Here is a 19,028-nt window from a genome sequence, read left to right as displayed (position 1 = left end):
ACATTCCCTCTGTCTCTTTCTATAGTGTTTTCTATACATTCCCCCCATCTCTTTCTATAGTGTTTTCTATACATTCCCCCCCATCTCTTTCTATAGTGTTTTCTATACATTCCCCCCCATCTCTTTCTATAGTGTTTTCTATACATTCCCCCCATCTCTTTCTATAGTGTTTTCTATACATTCCCCCCATCTCTTTCTATAGTGTTTTCTATACATTCCCCCCATCTCTTTCTATAGTGTTTTCTATACATTCCCCCCATCTCTTTCTATAGTGTTTTCTATACATTCCCCCATCTCTTTCTATAGTGTTTTCTATACATTCCCTCTGTCTCTTTCTATAGTGTTTTCTATACATTCCCCCCCCCCATCTCTTTCTATAGTGTTTTCTATACATTCCCTCTGTCTCTTTCTATAGTGTTTTCTATACATTCCCCCCCATCTCTTTCTATAGTGTTTTCTATACATTCCCTCTGTCTCTTTCTATAGTGTTTTCTATACATTCCCTCTGTCTCTTTCTATAGTGTTTTCTATACATTCCCCCCCATCTCTTTCTATAGTGTTTTCTATACATTCCCTCTGTCTCTTTCTATAGTGTTTTCTATACATTCCCCCCATCTCTTTCTATAGTGTTTTCTATACATTCCCTCTGTCTCTTTCTATAGTGTTTTCTATACATTCCCCCCCATCTCTTTCTATAGTGTTTTCTATACATTCCCTCTGTCTCTTTCTATAGTGTTTTCTATACATTCCCCCCCATCTCTTTCTATAGTGTTTTCTATACATTCCCCCCATCTCTTTCTATAGTGTTTTCTATACATTCCCTCTGTCTCTTTCTATAGTGTTTTCTATACATTCCCCCCCATCTCTTTCTATAGTGTTTTCTATACATTCCCTCTGTCTCTTTCTATAGTGTTTTCTATACATTCCCCCCCATCTCTTTCTATAGTGTTTTCTATACATTCCCCCCCATCTCTTTCTATAGTGTTTTCTATACATTCCCTCTGTCTCTTTCTATAGTGTTTTCTATACATTCCCCCCCATCTCTTTCTATAGTGTTTTCTATACATTCCCTCTGTCTCTTTCTATAGTGTTTTCTATACATTCCCCCCCATCTCTTTCTATAGTGTTTTCTATACATTCCCCCCATCTCTTTCTATAGTGTTTTCTATACATTCCCCCCCATCTCTTTCTATAGTGTTTTCCATACATTCCCCCCCATCTCTTTCTATAGTGTTTTCTATACATTCCCCCATCTCTTTCTATAGTGTTTTCTATACATTCCCCCCCATCTCTTTCTATAGTGTTTTCTATACATTCCCTCTGTCTCTTTCTATAGTGTTTTCTATACATTCCCTCTGTCTCTTTCTATAGTGTTTTCTATACATTCCCCCCATCTCTTTCTATAGTGTTTTCTATACATTCCCCCCCATCTCTTTCTATAGTGTTTTCTATACATTCCCTCTGTCTCTTTCTATAGTGTTTTCTATACATTCCCCCCCATCTCTTTCTATAGTGTTTTCTATACATTCCCTCTGTCTCTTTCTATAGTGTTTTCTATACATTCCCCCCCATCTCTTTCTATAGTGTTTTCTATACATTCCCCCCCATCTCTTTCTATAGTGTTTTCTATACATTCCCCCCATCTCTTTCTATAGTGTTTTCTATACATTCCCTCTGTCTCTTTCTATAGTGTTTTCTATACATTCCCCCCCATCTCTTTCTATAGTGTTTTCTATACATTCCCTCTGTCTCTTTCTATAGTGTTTTCTATACATTCCCCCCCCATCTCTTTCTATAGTGTTTTCTATACATTCCCCCCATCTCTTTCTATAGTGTTTTCTATACATTCCCTCTGTCTCTTTCTATAGTGTTTTCTATACATTCCCCCCCATCTCTTTCTATAGTGTTTTCTATACATTCCCTCTGTCTCTTTCTATAGTGTTTTCTATACATTTCCCCCCCATCTCTTTCTATAGTGTTTTCTATACATTCCCCCCCATCTCTTTCTATAGTGTTTTCTATACATTCCCCCATCTCTTTCTATAGTGTTTTCTATACATTCCCTCTGTCTCTTTCTATAGTGTTTTCTATACATTCCCCCCCCCATCTCTTTCTATAGTGTTTTCTATACATTCCCTCTGTCTCTTTCTATAGTGTTTTCTATACATTCCCCCCCATCTCTTTCTATAGTGTTTTCTATACATTCCCTCTGTCTCTTTCTATAGTGTTTTCTATACATTCCCTCTGTCTCTTTCTATAGTGTTTTCTATACATTCCCCCCCATCTCTTTCTATAGTGTTTTCTATACATTCCCCCCATCTCTTTCTATAGTGTTTTCTATACATTCCCCCATCTCTTTCTATAGTGTTTTCTATACATTCCCCCCCATCTCTTTCTATAGTGTTTTCTATACATTCCCCCCCATCTCTTTCTATAGTGTTTTCTATACATTCCCCCCATCTCTTTCTATAGTGTTTTCTATACATTCCCTCTGTCTCTTTCTATAGTGTTTTCTATACATTCCCCCCCATCTCTTTCTATAGTGTTTTCTATACATTCCCCCCCATCTCTTTCTATAGTGTTTTCTATACATTCCCTCTGTCTCTTTCTATAGTGTTTTCTATACATTCCCTCTGTCTCTTTCTATAGTGTTTTCTATACATTCCCCCCATCTCTTTCTATAGTGTTTTCTATACATTCCCCCCATCTCTTTCTATAGTGTTTTCTATACATTCCCTCTGTCTCTTTCTATAGTGTTTTCTATACATTCCCCCCCATCTCTTTCTATAGTGTTTTCTATACATTCCCTCTGTCTCTTTCTATAGTGTTTTCCATACATTCCCCCCCATCTCTTTCTATAGTGTTTTCTATACATTCCCTCTGTCTCTTTCTATAGTGTTTTTTATACATTCCCTCTGTCTCTTTCTATAGTGTTTTCTATACATTCCCCCCCATCTCTTTCTATAGAGTTTTCTATACATTCACCCCAACTCTCCTCTGATAGCTGCACCTGTAATTGACCCTGCCATGAGTTCCTATGATTATCTAAAGATAATATTTGCACGTTAAGGATATTGTGACAATATATTTTTTGTAACAATCCTTTTTTGACAATGAATTGCCTTACTTTAAGGTACACTCTTAGAAAAAATGGTTCCAAAAGGGTTCTTCAGCTGTCCCCATAGGATAACTATTTTGGTTCCAGGTAGAACCCTTTTGGGTTCCATGTAGAACACTCTGTGGAAAGGGTCCTACATGGAACCCAAAAAGGTTCTAACTGGAACCAAAAGGGGTTCTTTAAAAGGGTTCTCCTTTGGGGACAGCCGAAGAATCCTTTTAGGTACTAGATAGCACCTTTTTTTCTAAGAGTACCTATAAAAATGTGTATTGGATATAATTAATTCCTCCTGGATTTCTTGAAATGATTTAAGAATTGAGCCTTTGAACAGTTGAGAGACTACAAACATTCCACAGGCCACAATCAACAGCCTGATCAACTCTATGAGTAGGAGATGTGTTGCGCTGCATGAGGCCAATGGTGGTCACACCAGATACTGACTGGTTTTCTGATCCACACCCCTACCTTTTCTTAAGGTGTCTGTGCCCAACCGATGCATATCTGTATTCCCAGTCATGTGGAATCCATAGATTAGGGCCTAATTAATTAAAATTCACCGATTTCCATTTATGAACTGTAACTTAGTAACATTTTTGAAATTATTGCATTATCTGATAAGGTCCATTATCTGCTACCTGGACTATAGACTGGCTTTATCAGGCGGGGGATTCTGGCTGTTTCTGATTCTGTTGATGTTTCATAAGGTCCATTATCCGCTACCTGGACTATAGACTGGCTTTATCAGGCGGGGGATTCTGTTGATGTTTCAGCTAAACCCGGCGTTATTATGTCCCACTGAAGGACGAGAGTTCTAGAACTAAAAGCTTTTGGGTCAGAGAAAAAGCTTCACGGCAGGTCAGAACAGTTATTCGTCTGCTACGGGACTCAGGCAGTGGGCCGAGCCCTTTCCAAACAACAACTAGCACACTGGTTAGCGGAGGCTACCTTCTGGCTTATTCTGCAGCACACAGACAGCCCCCAGAAGGGCTAAGTGGCCTGTCTGCCCTAATCACCTGCTGCCCGTCTGCCCTCGTCACCTGCTTCCTGTCTGCCCTCATCACCTGCTGCCCGTCTGCCCTCATCACCTGCTGCCCGTCTGCCCTCATCACCTGCTGCCCGTCTGCCCTCATCACCTGCTGCCTGTCTGCCCTCATCACCTGCTGCCTGTCTGCCCTCATCACCTGCTGCCTGTCTGCCCTCATCACCTGCTGCCTGTCTGCCCTCATCACCTGCTGCCTGTCTGCCCTCATCACCTGCTGCCTGTCTGCCCTAATCACCTGCTGCCCGTCTGCCCTCATCACCTGCTTCCTGTCTGCCCTCATCACCTGCTGCCTGTCTGCCCTCATCACCTGCTGCCTGTCTGCCCTCATCACCTGCTGCCTGTCTGCCCTCATCACCTGCTGCCTGTCTGCCTTCATCACCTGCTTCCTGTCTGCCCTCATCACCTGCTTCCTGTCTGCCCTCATCACCTGCTGCCTGTCTGCCCTCATCACCTGCTTCCTGTCTGCCCTCATCACCTGCTTCCTGTCTGCCCTCATCACCTGCTGCCTGTCTGCCTTCATCACCTGCTTCCTGTCTGCCCTCATCACCTGCTTCCTGTCTGCCCTCATCACCTGCTGCCTGTCTGCCCTCATCACCTGCTTCCTGTCTGCCCTCATCACCTGCTTCCTGTCTGCCCTCATCACCTGCTGCCTGTCTGCCTTCATCACCTGCTTCCTGTCTGCCCTCATCACCTGCTGCCTGTCTGCCCTCATCACCTACTGCCTGTCTGCCCTCATCACCTGCTGCCTGTCTGCCCTCATCACCTGCTTCCTGTCTGCCCTCATCACCTGCTTCCTGTCTGCCCTCATCACCTGCTTCCTGTCTGCCCTCATCACCTGCTTCCTGTCTGCCCTCATCACCTGCTTCCTGTCTGCCCTCATCACCTGCTGCCTGTCTGCCCTCATCACCTGCTTCCTGTCTGCCCTCATCACCTGCTTCCTGTCTGCCCTCATCACCTGCTTCCTGTCTGCCCTCATCACCTGCTTCCTGTCTGCCCTCATCACCTGCTTCCTGTCTGCCCTCATCACCTGCTTCCCGTCTGCCCTCATCACCTGCTTCCCGTCTGCCCTCATCACCTGCTTCCTGTCTGCCCTCATCACCTGCTTCCCGTCTGCCCTCATCACCTGCTTCCTGTCTGCCCTCATCACCTGCTTCCTGTCTGCCCTCATCACCTGCTTCCTGTCTGCCCTCATCACCTGCTTCCTGTCTGCCCTCATCACCTGCTTCCTGTCTGCCCTCATCACCTGCTTCCTGTCTGCCCTCATCACCTGCTTCCTGTCTGTCCTCACCAGGCTGTGTTTGCCGGACACGTCCTTCCTACTGCTGAGCAGAACTGTGCTGAGCAGAACTGTGCTGAGCAGAACTGTGCTGAGCAGAACTGTGCTGAGCAGAACTGTGCTGAGCAGAACTGTGCTGAGCAGAACTGTGCTGTTAATATTAATTGTGCTCGTCAGATCTTGTCCAGTCCATTTAGTCTCAGAGATCATTTGGTCTCCTCTCATTTTAGTTTAATTGGTTTCCTCTGGCTCTATTTAGTCAGTTATATTCTCATCACATGCCACTGAAAAATAAGCGTTTGATGAATATTTGTCACTATTTTTGTAGATGAAATGAACACTGGTGTGTTCCTCCCTACTCACCATGCCGAGCCGTGTGGCTCCCAGGGCCCCAGACAGACCCAACAGAACTCAGCTTGACAGTTCTGGTTCCGACAGACCATGTGGTTACAGCCGCCGTTCTTCTCAATGGTCACATGACACTTTGGACACTCCTGTGGAAAAAAGTGTGAGGAGGACAGTGAACCCCCCTAGTGCAGCGCAGCCAATACCAAGGTATGAAAACCTCGATCTAGATCACATTGACCTGGGCCCGTATTCACACTGCTGATCTAGGACCAGCCCTTAGCCTTCACTACAATCTAAAAGGTATTCACACTGCTGATCTAGGACCAGCCCTTAGCCTTCACTACAATCTAAAAGGTATTCACACTGCTGATCTAGGACCAGCCCTTAGCCTTCACTACAATCTAAAAGGCTAAACGTGTTCCCAGATGAGGACTCCTACTCCGAGAAGCTTTATGACTACGGCCTCTGATGTCATGTAGAGAGCTGAGTTCTGTAGATCTCATAGCATTATAACCATACCTTGGTATTATGTTATGTAGCATTATAACCATACCTTGGTATTATGTTATGTAGCATTATAACCATACCTTGGTATTATGTTATGTAGCATTATAACCATACCTTGGTATTCTGTTATGTAGCATTATAACCATACCTTTGGTATTATGTTATGTAGCATTATAACCATACCTTGGTATTCTGTTATGTAGCATTAAAACCATACCTTTGGTATTATGTTATGTAGCATTATAACCATACCTTGGTATTCTGTTATGTAGCATTATAACCATACCTTGGTATTATGTTATGTAGCATTATAACCATACCTTGGTATTCTGTTATGTAGCATTATAACCATACCTTGGTATTCTGTTATGTAGCATTATAACCATACCTTGGCATTCTGTTATGTAGCATTAAAACCATACCTTGGTATTCTGTTATGTAGCATTAAAACCATACCTTGGTATTCTGTTATGTAGCATTATAATCATACCTTGGTATTCTGTTATGTAGCATTATAACCATACCTTGGTATTCTGTTATGTAGCATTAAAACCATACCTTGGTATTCTGTTATGTAGCATTATAACCATACCTTGGTATTCTGTTATGTAGCATTATAACCATACCTTGGTATTATGTTATGTAGCATTATAACCATACCTTGGTATTATGTTATGTAGCATTATAACCATACCTTGGTATTATGTTATGTAGCATTATAACCATACCTTGGTATTCTGTTATGTAGCATTATAACCATACCTTGGTATTCTGTTATGTAGCATTATAACCATACCTTGGTATTATGTTATGTAGCATTATAACCATACCTTGGTGTTCTGTTATGTAGCATTATAACCATACCTTGGTATTAGCTGCGATCCAGTTGGATGTTTCACTGTCATCATCACACCTTTTCATCCACTTTCTCAGCCACTGCAGAGCAACAGAGGTAATACATTCTTATAATGACCTATATTTACAGCCTTTGGCGGGTTAGTGACTCAGTTGTCAGTATGTCCACTCAGAATGAGCCATGGGACCAGAGGCATACTCTGTTGCTGCCAGCAGGACGGACTGAGCAGTGCCAGCCCAGCTCTGTTGCTGCCAGCAGGACGGACTGAGCAGTGCCAGCCCAGCTCTGTTGCTGCCAGCAGGACGGACTGAGCAGTGCCAGCCCAGCTCTGTTGCTGCCAGCAGGACGGACTGAGCAGTGCCAGCCCAGCTCTGTTGCTGCCAGCAGGACTGACTGAGCAGTGCCAGCCCAGCTCTGTTGCTGCCAGCAGGACGGACTGAGCAGTGCCAGCCCAGCTCTGTTGCTGCCAGCAGAACGGACTGAGCAGTGCCAGCCCAGCTCTGTTGCTGCCAGCAGGACGGACTGAGCAGTGCCAGCCCAGCTCTGTTGCTGCCAGCAGGACGGACTGAGCAGTGCCAGCCCAGCTCTGTTGCTGCCAGCAGGACGGACTGAGCAGTGCCAGCCCAGCTCTGTTGCTACCAGAAACAATAAGAAGCCAGGTCTCTAGAGACTTTCCCCAGAGTTAGTGGGAAGATCTGGTGACAGGCAGTCTGCCCTTCTCTCTGGCTGTTTATTCAAACATACCTTACACTTGACAGGATCGTGCCAGTTCTCCCCACAGTTGAAACTAGAATGAAAAACACACCGCAGTACGTTACAATACAATAAAACACACCGCAGTACATTACAATACAATAAAACACATCACAGTAAGTTAACATACAACACATTACACAGTAGGCTACCTATCTTTTCTAGAATATTCCACATTTAGTCATCATCTGGCCGTCATTTGGCCATCATTTAGTTGAAGTTTCAACTTTATTTGTCCCAGAGGGCAATTGGTTAAACAGCAGTGTTAGTACGATACATAAAAAACATACAGTCCACATGGATCACAAAGATACACAATGACAGTGAATCCAATGTCCTAGAAGGTGTACTGTCCCGGACACCAGATAGGTCCAGTGTTGTTTTACAGGGTCAGCCATAGTAGTATGATAGGTGTTGTTTTACAGGGTCAGCCATAGTAGTATGATAGGTGTTGTTTTACAGGGTCAGCCATAGTAGTATGATTGGTGTTGTTTTACAGGGTCAGCCATAGTAGTATGATAGGTGTTGTTTTACAGGGTCAGCCATAGTAGTATGATTGGTGTTGTTTTACAGGGTCAGCCATAGTAGTATGATTGGTGTTGTTTTACAGGGTCAGCCATAGTAGTATGATTGGTGTTGTTTTACAGGGTCAGCCATAGTAGTATGATTGGTGTTGTTTTACAGGGTCAGCCATAGTAGTATGATTGGTGTTGTTTTACAGGGTCAGCCATAGTAGTATGATAGGTGTTGTTTTACAGGGTCAGCCATAGTAGTATGATAGGTGTTGTTTTACAGGGTCAGCCATAGTAGTATGATAGGTGTTGTTTTACAGGGTCAGCCATAGTAGTATGATAGGTGTTGTTTTACAGGGTCAGCCATAGTAGTATGATAGGTGTTGTTTTACAGGGTCAGCCATAGTAGTACGGTGCCCCTGGAGCAAATTAGGGTTAAGTGCCTTGCTCAAGGGCACAACGACAGATCAACAGATTGACAGTACTTCGGTCATGGGCTGACAGCCATCAATACAGATCTAGACAACATTAGCTTCAGCAGCAGCACACAGGAAATAGTACTGAGTTACCTAATAATGACATGTTCATTTAGGAGAGTTGTCTTACCAGAACATTCGACCACACTTGCACCTGACAGGCTTGGCATCGGGGTAGTGGACTTTGACAACGTGATGGCAGTCTGGTGCAGGACACCACTTCAACAGTCTATTACACTGGAGAAAGAGACAAGGAAAGATTACAACAGCAACACCAATTCAGTACCTGGTCCCAGATATGCTTGTGCCCTTGCCAGTTAGCAAGAGAGCAGAGACAGACTGGCAACCAGGCTACCAATACAGTCAGTCAGTCAGTCAAAACAACCAGGCTACCAATACAGTCAGTCAGTCAGTCAAAACAACCAGGCTACCAATACAGTCAGTCAGTCAGTCAGTCAAAACAACCAGGCTACCAATAAAGTCAGTCAGTCAAAACAACCAGCCTACCAATACAGTCAGTCAGTCAGTCAAAACAACCAGGCTACCAATAAAGTCAGTCAGTCAGTCAGTCAAAACAACCAGGCTACCAATAAAGTCAGTCAGTCAAAACAACCAGGCTACCAATACAGTCAGTCAGTCAGTCAAAACAACCAGGCTAGCAATACAGTCAGTCAGTCAGTCAGTCAAAACAACCAGGCTAGCAATACAGTCAGTCAGTCAGTCAAAACAACCAGGCTACCAATACAGTCAGTCAGTCAAAACAACCAGGCTACCAACACAGTCAGTCAGTCAGTCAGTCAAAACAACCAGGCTAGCAATACAGTCAGTCAATCAAAAACAACCAGGCTACCAATACAGTCAGTCAGTCAGTCAAAACAACCAGGCTACCAACACAGTCAGTCAGTCAGTCAAAACAACCAGGCTAGCAATACAGTCAGTCAATCAAAAACAACCAGGCTACCAATACAGTCAGTCAGTCAGTCAAAACAACCAGGCTACCAACACAGTCAGTCAGTCAGTCAAAACAACCAGGCTAGCAGTACAGTCAGTCAATCAAAAACAACCAGGCTACCAATACAGTCAGTCAGTCAAAACAACCAGGCTACCAATACAGTCAGTCAATCAAAACAACCAGGCTACCAACACAGTCAGTCAGTCAGTCAGTCAAAACAACCAGGCTACCAATACAGTCAGTCAGTCAGTCAAAACAACCAGGCTACCAATAGTCAGTCAGTCAATCAAAACAACCAGGCTACCAATACAGTCAGTCAGTCAGTCAGTCAGTCAAAACAACCAGGCTACCAATACAGTCAGTCAGTCAGTCAAAACAACCAGACTAGCAATACAGTCAGTCAGTCAAAACAACCAGGCTACCAATACAGTCAGTCAATCCGTCAGTCAAAACAACCAGGCTACCAATACAGTCAGTCAGTCAGTCAGTCAAAACAACCAGGCTACCAATACAGTCAGTCAGTCAGTCAAAACAACCAGGCTACCAGTACAGTCAGTCAGTCAGTCAAAACAACCAGGCTAGCAATACAGTCAGTCAATCAAAACAACCATGCTACCAATACAGTCAGTCAATCAAAACAACCAGGCTAGCAATACAGTCAGTCAATCAAAACAACCAGGCTACCAATTCAGTCAGTCAATCAAAACAACCAGGCTACCAATACAGTCAGTCAGTCAGTCAGTCAAAACAACCAGGCTACCAATACAGTCAGTCAGTCAAAACAACCAGGCTAGCAATACAGTCAGTCAGTCAAAACAACCAGGCTACCAATACAGTCAGTCAATCAAAACAACCAGGCTACCAATACAGTCAGTCAGTCAGTCAGTCAGTCAAAACAACCAGGCTACCAATACAGTCAGTCAGTCAGTCAAAACAACCAGGCTAGCAATACAGTCAGTCAATCAAAACAACCAGGCTACCAATACAGTCAGTCAGTCAGTCAAAACAACCAGGCTACCAATACAGTCAGTCAGTCAATCAAAACAACCAGGCTAGCAATACAGTCAGTCAATCAAAACAACCAGGCTACCAATTCAGTCAGTCAATCAAAACAACCAGGCTACCAATACAGTCAGTCAGTCAGTCAGTCAAAACAACCAGGCTACCAATACAGTCAGTCAGTCAGTCAGTCAAAACAACCAGGCTACCAATACAGTCAGTCAATCAAAACAACCAGGCTACCAATACAGTCAGTCAGTCAGTCAGTCAGTCAAAACAACCAGGCTACCAATACAGTCAGTCAGTCAGTCAAAACAACCAGGCTAGCAATACAGTCAGTCAATCAAAACAACCAGGCTACCAATACAGTCAGTCAGTCAGTCAGTCAAAACAACCAGGCTACCAATACAGTCAGTCAGTCAATCAAAACAACCAGGCTAGCAATACAGTCAGTCAATCAAAACAACCAGGCTACCAATACAGTCAGTCAGTCAGTCAGTCAAAACAACCAGGCTACCAACACAGTCAGTCAGTCAAAACAACCAGGCTAGCAATACAGTCAGTCAATCAAAACAACCAGGCTACCAATACAGTCAGTCAGTCAAAACAACCAGGCTACCAATACAGTCAGTCAATCAAAACAACCAGGCTACCAATACAGTCAGTCAGTCAAAACAACCAGGCTAGCAATACAGTCAGTCAATCAAAACAACCAGGCTACCAATACAGTCAGTCAATCAAAACAACCAGGCTAGCAATACAGTCAGTCAATCAAAACAACCAGGCTACCAATACAGTCAGTCAGTCAAAACAACCAGGCTACCAATACAGTCAGTCAGTCAGTCAAAACAACCAGGCTACCAATACAGTCAGTCAGTCAGTCAGTCAAAACAACCAGGCTACCAATACAGTCAGTCAGTCAGTCAGTCAGTCAAAACAACCAGGCTACCAATACAGTCAGTCAGTCAGTCAGTCAAAACAACCAGGCTACCAATACAGTCAGTCAGTCAGTCAGTCAAAACAACCAGGCTACCAATACAGTCAGTCAGTCAGTCAGTCAGTCAAAACAACCAGGCTACCAATACAGTCAGTCAGTCAGTCAGTCAGTCAAAACAACCAGGCTACCAATACAGTCAGTCAGTCAGTCAGTCAAAACAACCAGGCTACCAATACAGTCAGTCAGTCAGTCAGTCAAAACAACCAGGCTACCAATACAGTCAGTCAGTCAGTCAGTCAGTCAAAACAACCAGGCTACCAATACAGTCAGTCAGTCAGTCAGTCAAAACAACCAGGCTACCAATACAGTCAGTCAGTCAGTCAGTCAAAACAACCAGGCTACCAATAAAGTCAGTCAGTCAGTCAGTCAAAACAACCAGGCTACCAATACAGTCAGTCAGTCAGTCAGTCAGTCAAAACAACCAGGCTACCAATACAGTCAGTCAGTCAGTCAGTCAAAACAACCAGGCTACCAATACAGTCAGTCAGTCAGTCAGTCAAAACAACCAGGCTACCAATACAGTCAGTCAGTCAGTCAAAACAACCAGGCTACCAATACAGTCAGTCAGTCAGTCAAAACAACCAGGCTACCAATACAGTCAGTCAGTCAGTCAGTCAGTCAAAACAACCAGGCTACCAATACAGTCAGTCAGTCAGTCAGTCAAAACAACCAGGCTACCAATACAGTCAGTCAGTCAGTCAGTCAAAACAACCAGGCTACCAATACAGTCAGTCAGTCAGTCAAAACAACCAGGCTACCAATACAGTCAGTCAGTCAGTCAAAACAACCAGGCTACCAATACAGTCAGTCAGTCAGTCAGTCAGTCAAAACAACCAGGCTACCAATACAGTCAGTCAGTCAGTCAGTCAGTCAAAACAACCAGGCTACCAATACAGTCAGTCAGTCAGTCAAAACAACCAGGCTACCAATACAGTCAGTCAGTCAGTCAGTCAGTCAAAACAACCAGGCTACCAATACAGTCAGTCAGTCAGTCAAAACAACCAGGCTACCAATACAGTCAGTCAGTCAGTCAAAACAACCAGGCTACCAATACAGTCAGTCAGTCAGTCAAAACAACCAGGCTACCAATACAGTCAGTCAGTCAGTCAGTCAGTCAAAACAACCAGGCTACCAATACAGTCAGTCAGTCAGTCAGTCAGTCAAAACAACCAGGCTACCAATACAGTCAGTCAGTCAGTCAAAACAACCAGGCTACCAATACAGTCAGTCAGTCAGTCAGTCAGTCAAAACAACCAGGCTACCAATACAGTCAGTCAGTCAGTCAAAACAACCAGGCTACCAATACAGTCAGTCAGTCAGTCAGTCAAAACAACCAGGCTACCAATACAGTCAGTCAGTCAGTCAGTCAAAACAACCAGGCTACCAATACAGTCAGTCAGTCAGTCAGTCAAAACAACCAGGCTACCAATACAGTCAGTCAGTCAGTCAAAACAACCAGGCTACCAATACAGTCAGTCAGTCAGTCAGTCAGTCAAAACAACCAGGCTACCAATACAGTCAGTCAGTCAGTCAGTCAAAACAACCAGGCTACCAATACAGTCAGTCAGTCAGTCAGTCAGTCAAAACAACCAGGCTGTAGAATGTAGCCAGCTACATTCCCTAATGTTCTGCTTAAAGTTAAACTTGCAATGCTGTCTGCCAATAGAATACCTGATGCAATGCTGTCTGCCAATAGAATACCTGATGCAATGCTGTCTGCCAATAGAATACCTGATGCAATGCTGTCTGCCAATAGAATACCTGATGCAATGCTGTCTGCCAATAGAATACCTGATGCAATGCTGTCTGCCAATAGAATACCTGATGCAATGCTGTCTGCCAATAGAATACCCGTTGGTGAATTCTCACCCGAGTGGAGAAGTGCAACTGAAGCACAACAGTCTGATGCCGAGCAGAAATTACAGAAAGAAGCATTTTACATCTGCGTTTACAAAATGCAGCAAGATATTTCTTATGCGTTTCTTTTTTCTTTTTTTTTGTGTGAAAAGGCAGAATTGTGCGTTAACGCGACCCCTGGAAGGTAAAACAAGCTTACCTGTACAAAACTATTGGTAATTAAATGTTGGTACTTCAGCTTGACTTTAGAGTCGGTTATGAGGAGCCTTGAGGAGGAATTACAAAACACACTGTTAATACAATCCATGTTATGACAGAGAGCATTTCCTAAGAACAAGACCTACTATTAATATAGTGTTAGCTAAACAGTACAGCCATTCACAGCAGGGGTGTGCAGATCTCTCCATATTCCTAATCGGATCGGTTTTATCACACTTGATACTTGTGATCGGATTTACTTGTGATCGGAAAATCCGGAAGCGCGCTTCAATCAATCAATCAATCAATTTTATTTTATATAGCCCTTCTTACATCAGCTAATATCTCGAAGTGCTGTACAGAAACCCAGCCTAAAACCCCAAACAGCTAGTAATGCAGGTGTAGAAGCACGGTGGCTAGGAAAAACTCCCTAGAAAGGCGAAAACCTAGGAAGAAACCTAGAGAGGAACCAGGCTATGAGGGGTGGCCAGTCCTCTTCTGGCTGTGCCGGGTGGAGATTATAACAGAACCATGCCAAGATGTTCAAAAATGTTCATAAGTGACAAGCATGGTCAAATAATAATCAGGAATAAATCTCAGTTGGCTTTTCATAGCCGATCATTAAGAGTTGAAAACAGCAGGTCTGGGACAGGTAGGGGTTCCATAACCGCAGGCAGAACAGTTGAAACTGGAATAGCAGCAAGGCCAGGCGGACTGGGGACAGCAAGGAGTCACCACGGCCGGTAGTCCCGACGTATGGTCCTAGGGCTCAGGTCTCGCAGTTGGCTTTTCATAGCCGATCATTAAGAGTTGAAAACAGCAGGTCTGGGACAGGTAGGGGTTAGCTTCACTAACATTACTGCTCCATCACTCAGAGGGCATCGTTATGGTCCTTCACTAACATTACTGCTCCATCACTCAGAGGGCATCGTTATGGTCCTTCACTAACATTACTGCTCCATCACTCAGAGGGCATCGTTATGGTCCTTCACTAACATTACTGCTCCATCACTCAGAGGGCATCGTTATGGTCCTTCACTAACATTACTGCTCCATCACTCAGAGGGCATCGTTATGGTCCTTCACTAACATTACTGCTCCATCACTCAGAGGGCATCGTTATGGTCCTTCACTAACATTACTGCTCCATCACTCAGAGGGCATCGTTATGGTCCTTCACTAACATTACTGCTCCATCACTCAGAGGGCATCGTTATGGTCCTTCACTAACATTACTGCTCCATCACTCAGAGGGCATCGTTATGGTCCTTCACTAACATTACTGCTCCATCACTCAGAGGGCATCGTTATGGTCCTTCACTAACATTACTGCTCCATCACTCAGAGGGCATCGTTATGGTCCTTCACTAACATTACTGCTCCATCACTCAGAGGGCATCATTATGGTCCTTCACTAACATTACTGCTCCATCACTCAGAGGGCATCGTTATGGTCCTTCACTAACATTACTGCTCCATCACTCAGAGGGCATCGTTATGGTCCTTCACTAACTTTACTGCTCCATCACTCAGAGGGCATCGTTATGGTGCTTCACTAACATTACTGCTCCATCACTCAGAGGGCATCGTTATGGTCCTTCACTAACATTACTGCTCCATCACTCAGAGGGCATCGTTATGGTCCTTCATTACTGCTCCATCACTCAGAGGGCATCGTTATGGTCCTTCACTAACATTACTGCTACATCACTCAGAGGGAATCGTTATGGTCCTTCACTAACATTACTGCTCCATCACTCAGAGGGCATCGTTATGGTCCTTCACTAACATTACTGCTCCATCACTCAGAGGGCATCGTTATGGTCCTTCACTAACATTACTGCTCCATCACTCAGAGGGCATCGTTATGGTCTTTCACTAACATTACTGCTCCATCACTCAGAGGGCATCGTTATGGTCCTTCACTAACATTACTGCTCCATCACTCAGAGGGCATCGTTATGGTCCTTCACTAAAAGTACTGCTCCATCACTCAGAGGGCATCGTTATGGTCCTTCACTAACATTACTGTTCTATCACTCAGCGGGCATCGTTATGTCCTTCACTAACATTACTGCTCCATCACTGAGGGCATCGTTATGGTCCTTCACTAACATTACTGCTCCATCACTCAGAGGGCATCGTTATGGTCCTTCATTACTGCTCCATCACTCAAAGGGCATCGTTATGGTCCTTCACTAACATTACTGCTCCATCACTCAGAGGGCATCGTTATGGTCCTTCACTAAAATTACTGCTCCATCACTCAGAGGGCATCGTTATGGTCCTTCACTAACATTACTGCTCCATCACTCAGAGGGCATCGTTATGGTCCTTCATTACTTCTCCATCACTCAGAGGGCATCGTTATGGTCCTTCACTAACATTACTGCTCCATCACTCAGAGGGCATCGTTATGGTCCTTCACTAACATTACTGCTCCATCACTCAGAGGGCATCGTTATGGTCCTTCACTAACATTACTGCTCCATCACTCAGAGGGCATCGTTATGGTCCTTCACTAACATTACTGCTCTATCACTCAGAGGGCATCGTTATGGTCCTTCACTAACATTACTGCTCCATCACTCAGAGGGCATCGTTATGGTTCTTCACTAACATTACTGCTCCATCACTCAGAGGGCATCGTTATGGTCCTTCACTAACATTACTGCTCCATCACTCAGAGGGCATCGTTATGGTCCTTCACTAACATTACTGCTCCATCACTCAGAGGGCATCGTTATGGTCCTTCACTAACATTACTGCTCCATCACTCAGAGGGCATCGTTATGGTCCTTCACTAACATTACTGCTCCATCACTCAGAGGGCATCGTTATGGTCCTTCACTAACATTACTGCTCCATCACTCAGAGGGCATCGTTATGGTCCTTCACTAACATTACTGCTCCATCACTCAGAGGGCATCGTTATGGTCCTTCACTAACATTACTGCTCCATCACTCAGAGGGCATCGTTATGGTCCTTCACTAACATTACTGCTCCATCACTCAGAGGGCATCGTTATGGTCCTTCACTAACATTACTGCTCCATCACTCAGAGGGCATCGTTATGGTCCTTCACTAACATTACTGCTCCATCACTCAGAGGGCATCGTTATGGTCCTTCACTAACATTACTGTTCTATCACTCAGAGGGCATCATTATGGTCCTTCACTAACATTACTGCTCCATCACTCAGAGGGCATCGTTATGGTCCTTCATTACTGCTCCATCACTCAGAGGGCATTGTTATGGTCTTCACTAACATTACTGCTCCATCACTCAGAGGGCATCGTTATGGTCCTTCACTAACATTACTGCTCCATCACTCAGAGGGCATCGTTATGGGGTTTCACTAACATTACTGCTCCATCACTCAGAGGGCATCGTTATGGTCCTTCACTAACATTACTGCTCCATCACTCAGAGGGCATCGTTATGGCCCTTCACTAACATTACTGCTCCATCACTCAGAGGGCATCGTTATGGTCCTTCACACATTGTTAAAATGACCCCGACAGATGAAAATGCATGATTTACTTACTTAGTCCTATTGAATGATCAAGGAAATAGGTTAATAAATAGCCTAATGCATGGCTGGCTACAACTGCCTGCATTTACTCCAGACACATTTAGATGAAGGTAGGACCATTCACTGGACCCATACAGTGGGGAAAAAAAGTATTTAGTCAGCCACCAATTACAAATACTTTTTTTCCCCATTGGTTCACTTTAGAGAGGAGCAAAACTTCTCTCCTGACACTTACACCACAACATTTGTACAGTCAAAATTAACTATCTACATTTGTCATTTCATTGTCTAATGATGTGTCGCTCGGTAAACATACCTGGGAGAGAACAGGTCAGTAATTATACTGACAGACACCGTAGGCTTCTAAACACGCCAAGTAGCCAACCATATGGCCTCAGCCAAGTAGCCAACCATATGGCCTCAGCCAAGTAGACAACCATATGGCCTCAGCCAAGTAGCCAACCATATGGCCTCAGCCAAGTAGCCAACCATATGGCCTCAGCCAAGCAGACAACCATATGGCCTCAGCCAAGCAGACAACCATATGGCATCAGCCAAGTAGCCAACCATATGGCCTCAGCCAAGTAGACAACCATATGGCCTCAGCCAAGTAGCCAACCATATGGCCTCAGCCAAGCAGACAACCATATGGCCTCAGCCAAGCAGACAACCATATGGCCTCAGCCAAGTAGACAACCATATGGCCTCAGCCAAGTAGACAACCATATGGCCTCAGCCAAGCAGACAACCATATGGCCTCAGCCAAGCAGACAACCATATGGCCTCAGCCAAGCAGACAACCATATGGCCTCAGCCAAGTAGACAACCATATGGCCTCAGCCAAGCAGACAACCATATGGCCTCAGCCAAGCAGACAACCATATGGCCTCAGCCAAGCAGACAACCATATGGCCTCAGCCAAGCAGACAACCATATGGCCTCAGCCAAGTAGACAACCATATGGCCTCAGCCAAGCAGACAACCATATGGCCTCAGCCAAGCAGACAACCATATGGCCTCAGCCAAGCAGACAACCATATGGCCTCAGCCAAGTAGACACACAATAGAACTAGATTGAACAACAATGACTAGCTACGCATTCTGATTCATACAGGATGTTTGGAGAAGTGGAGACGTGTGCCCTGAGACGAGTGACTGAGTGAAACAGAGCCGTGTCTGTCTGGCGAATGAGAGCAGAGGAGAGTGGCTTGTTCTAATCCAATCGTTGCAGCAGGCTCAACCGATACCCAGCCCCTTTCTTTACAGACAGAAGAACTAGCCAATAGTTGTTTGAAGCACACAGCTCTTCACACTGTTTGAGTGAAAGAGAGATGCAGATGACTTTTTTCCGATCACAGATAATTACAAAAAAAACTTGTGTCATAATCATATTCGGAAAATGATCCATATCCATTACGATACTGGTTTTGTCCGAGTCCTCTGCACACCCCTAGTTCACAAAACAAACATACAGAACATGAGCTCACATGAAATGCATTTAGTCAGCAAAATGTGTATATTACTACCATCTAGTGGGTAAATGACCACATAGCCCAGATTACTGTAATATGGGGTAAGACTATTACTGTAATGTAGGGTA

At 44.4% G+C, this 19,028-nt stretch overlaps 2 protein-coding genes across 3 annotated transcripts in view; both read right to left on the bottom strand.

Annotated features, from left to right (window-relative positions):
• Positions 1-19,028, bottom strand: part of LOC311134939 (E3 ubiquitin-protein ligase arih1-like) — a 63,346-nt gene that overhangs the window by 25,418 nt on the left and 18,900 nt on the right. For both annotated transcript variants that reach the window (XM_084168705.1, XM_084168706.1), the window contains 5 exons: positions 13,893-13,959; positions 9,019-9,125; positions 7,892-7,934; positions 7,156-7,227; positions 5,800-5,930 (listed from right to left, as the gene is read on the bottom strand). In XM_084168705.1, coding sequence (XP_084024831.1) covers positions 5,800-5,930; positions 7,156-7,227; positions 7,892-7,934; positions 9,019-9,125; positions 13,893-13,959 — 420 coding nt within the window. The remainder of the gene's footprint in view (positions 1-5,799; positions 5,931-7,155; positions 7,228-7,891; positions 7,935-9,018; positions 9,126-13,892; positions 13,960-19,028) is intronic.
• On the bottom strand, positions 4,072-5,661 carry LOC311134785 (uncharacterized protein; the record flags this gene model as incomplete). The annotated part of the gene is made up of 2 exons (XM_084168570.1): positions 4,072-4,803; positions 4,924-5,661. The coding sequence occupies 2 exons, from the start codon at positions 5,659-5,661 to the stop codon at positions 4,072-4,074; spliced, it is 1,470 nt and encodes a 489-aa protein (XP_084024696.1).

Source organism: Coregonus lavaretus (genome assembly GCF_964263955.1).
Source record: "Coregonus lavaretus genome assembly, chromosome: 9".
In the NCBI taxonomy this organism is placed as follows: domain Eukaryota; kingdom Metazoa; phylum Chordata; class Actinopteri; order Salmoniformes; family Salmonidae; genus Coregonus; species Coregonus lavaretus.
This window is presented reverse-complemented; position numbering and strand designations above follow the sequence as displayed.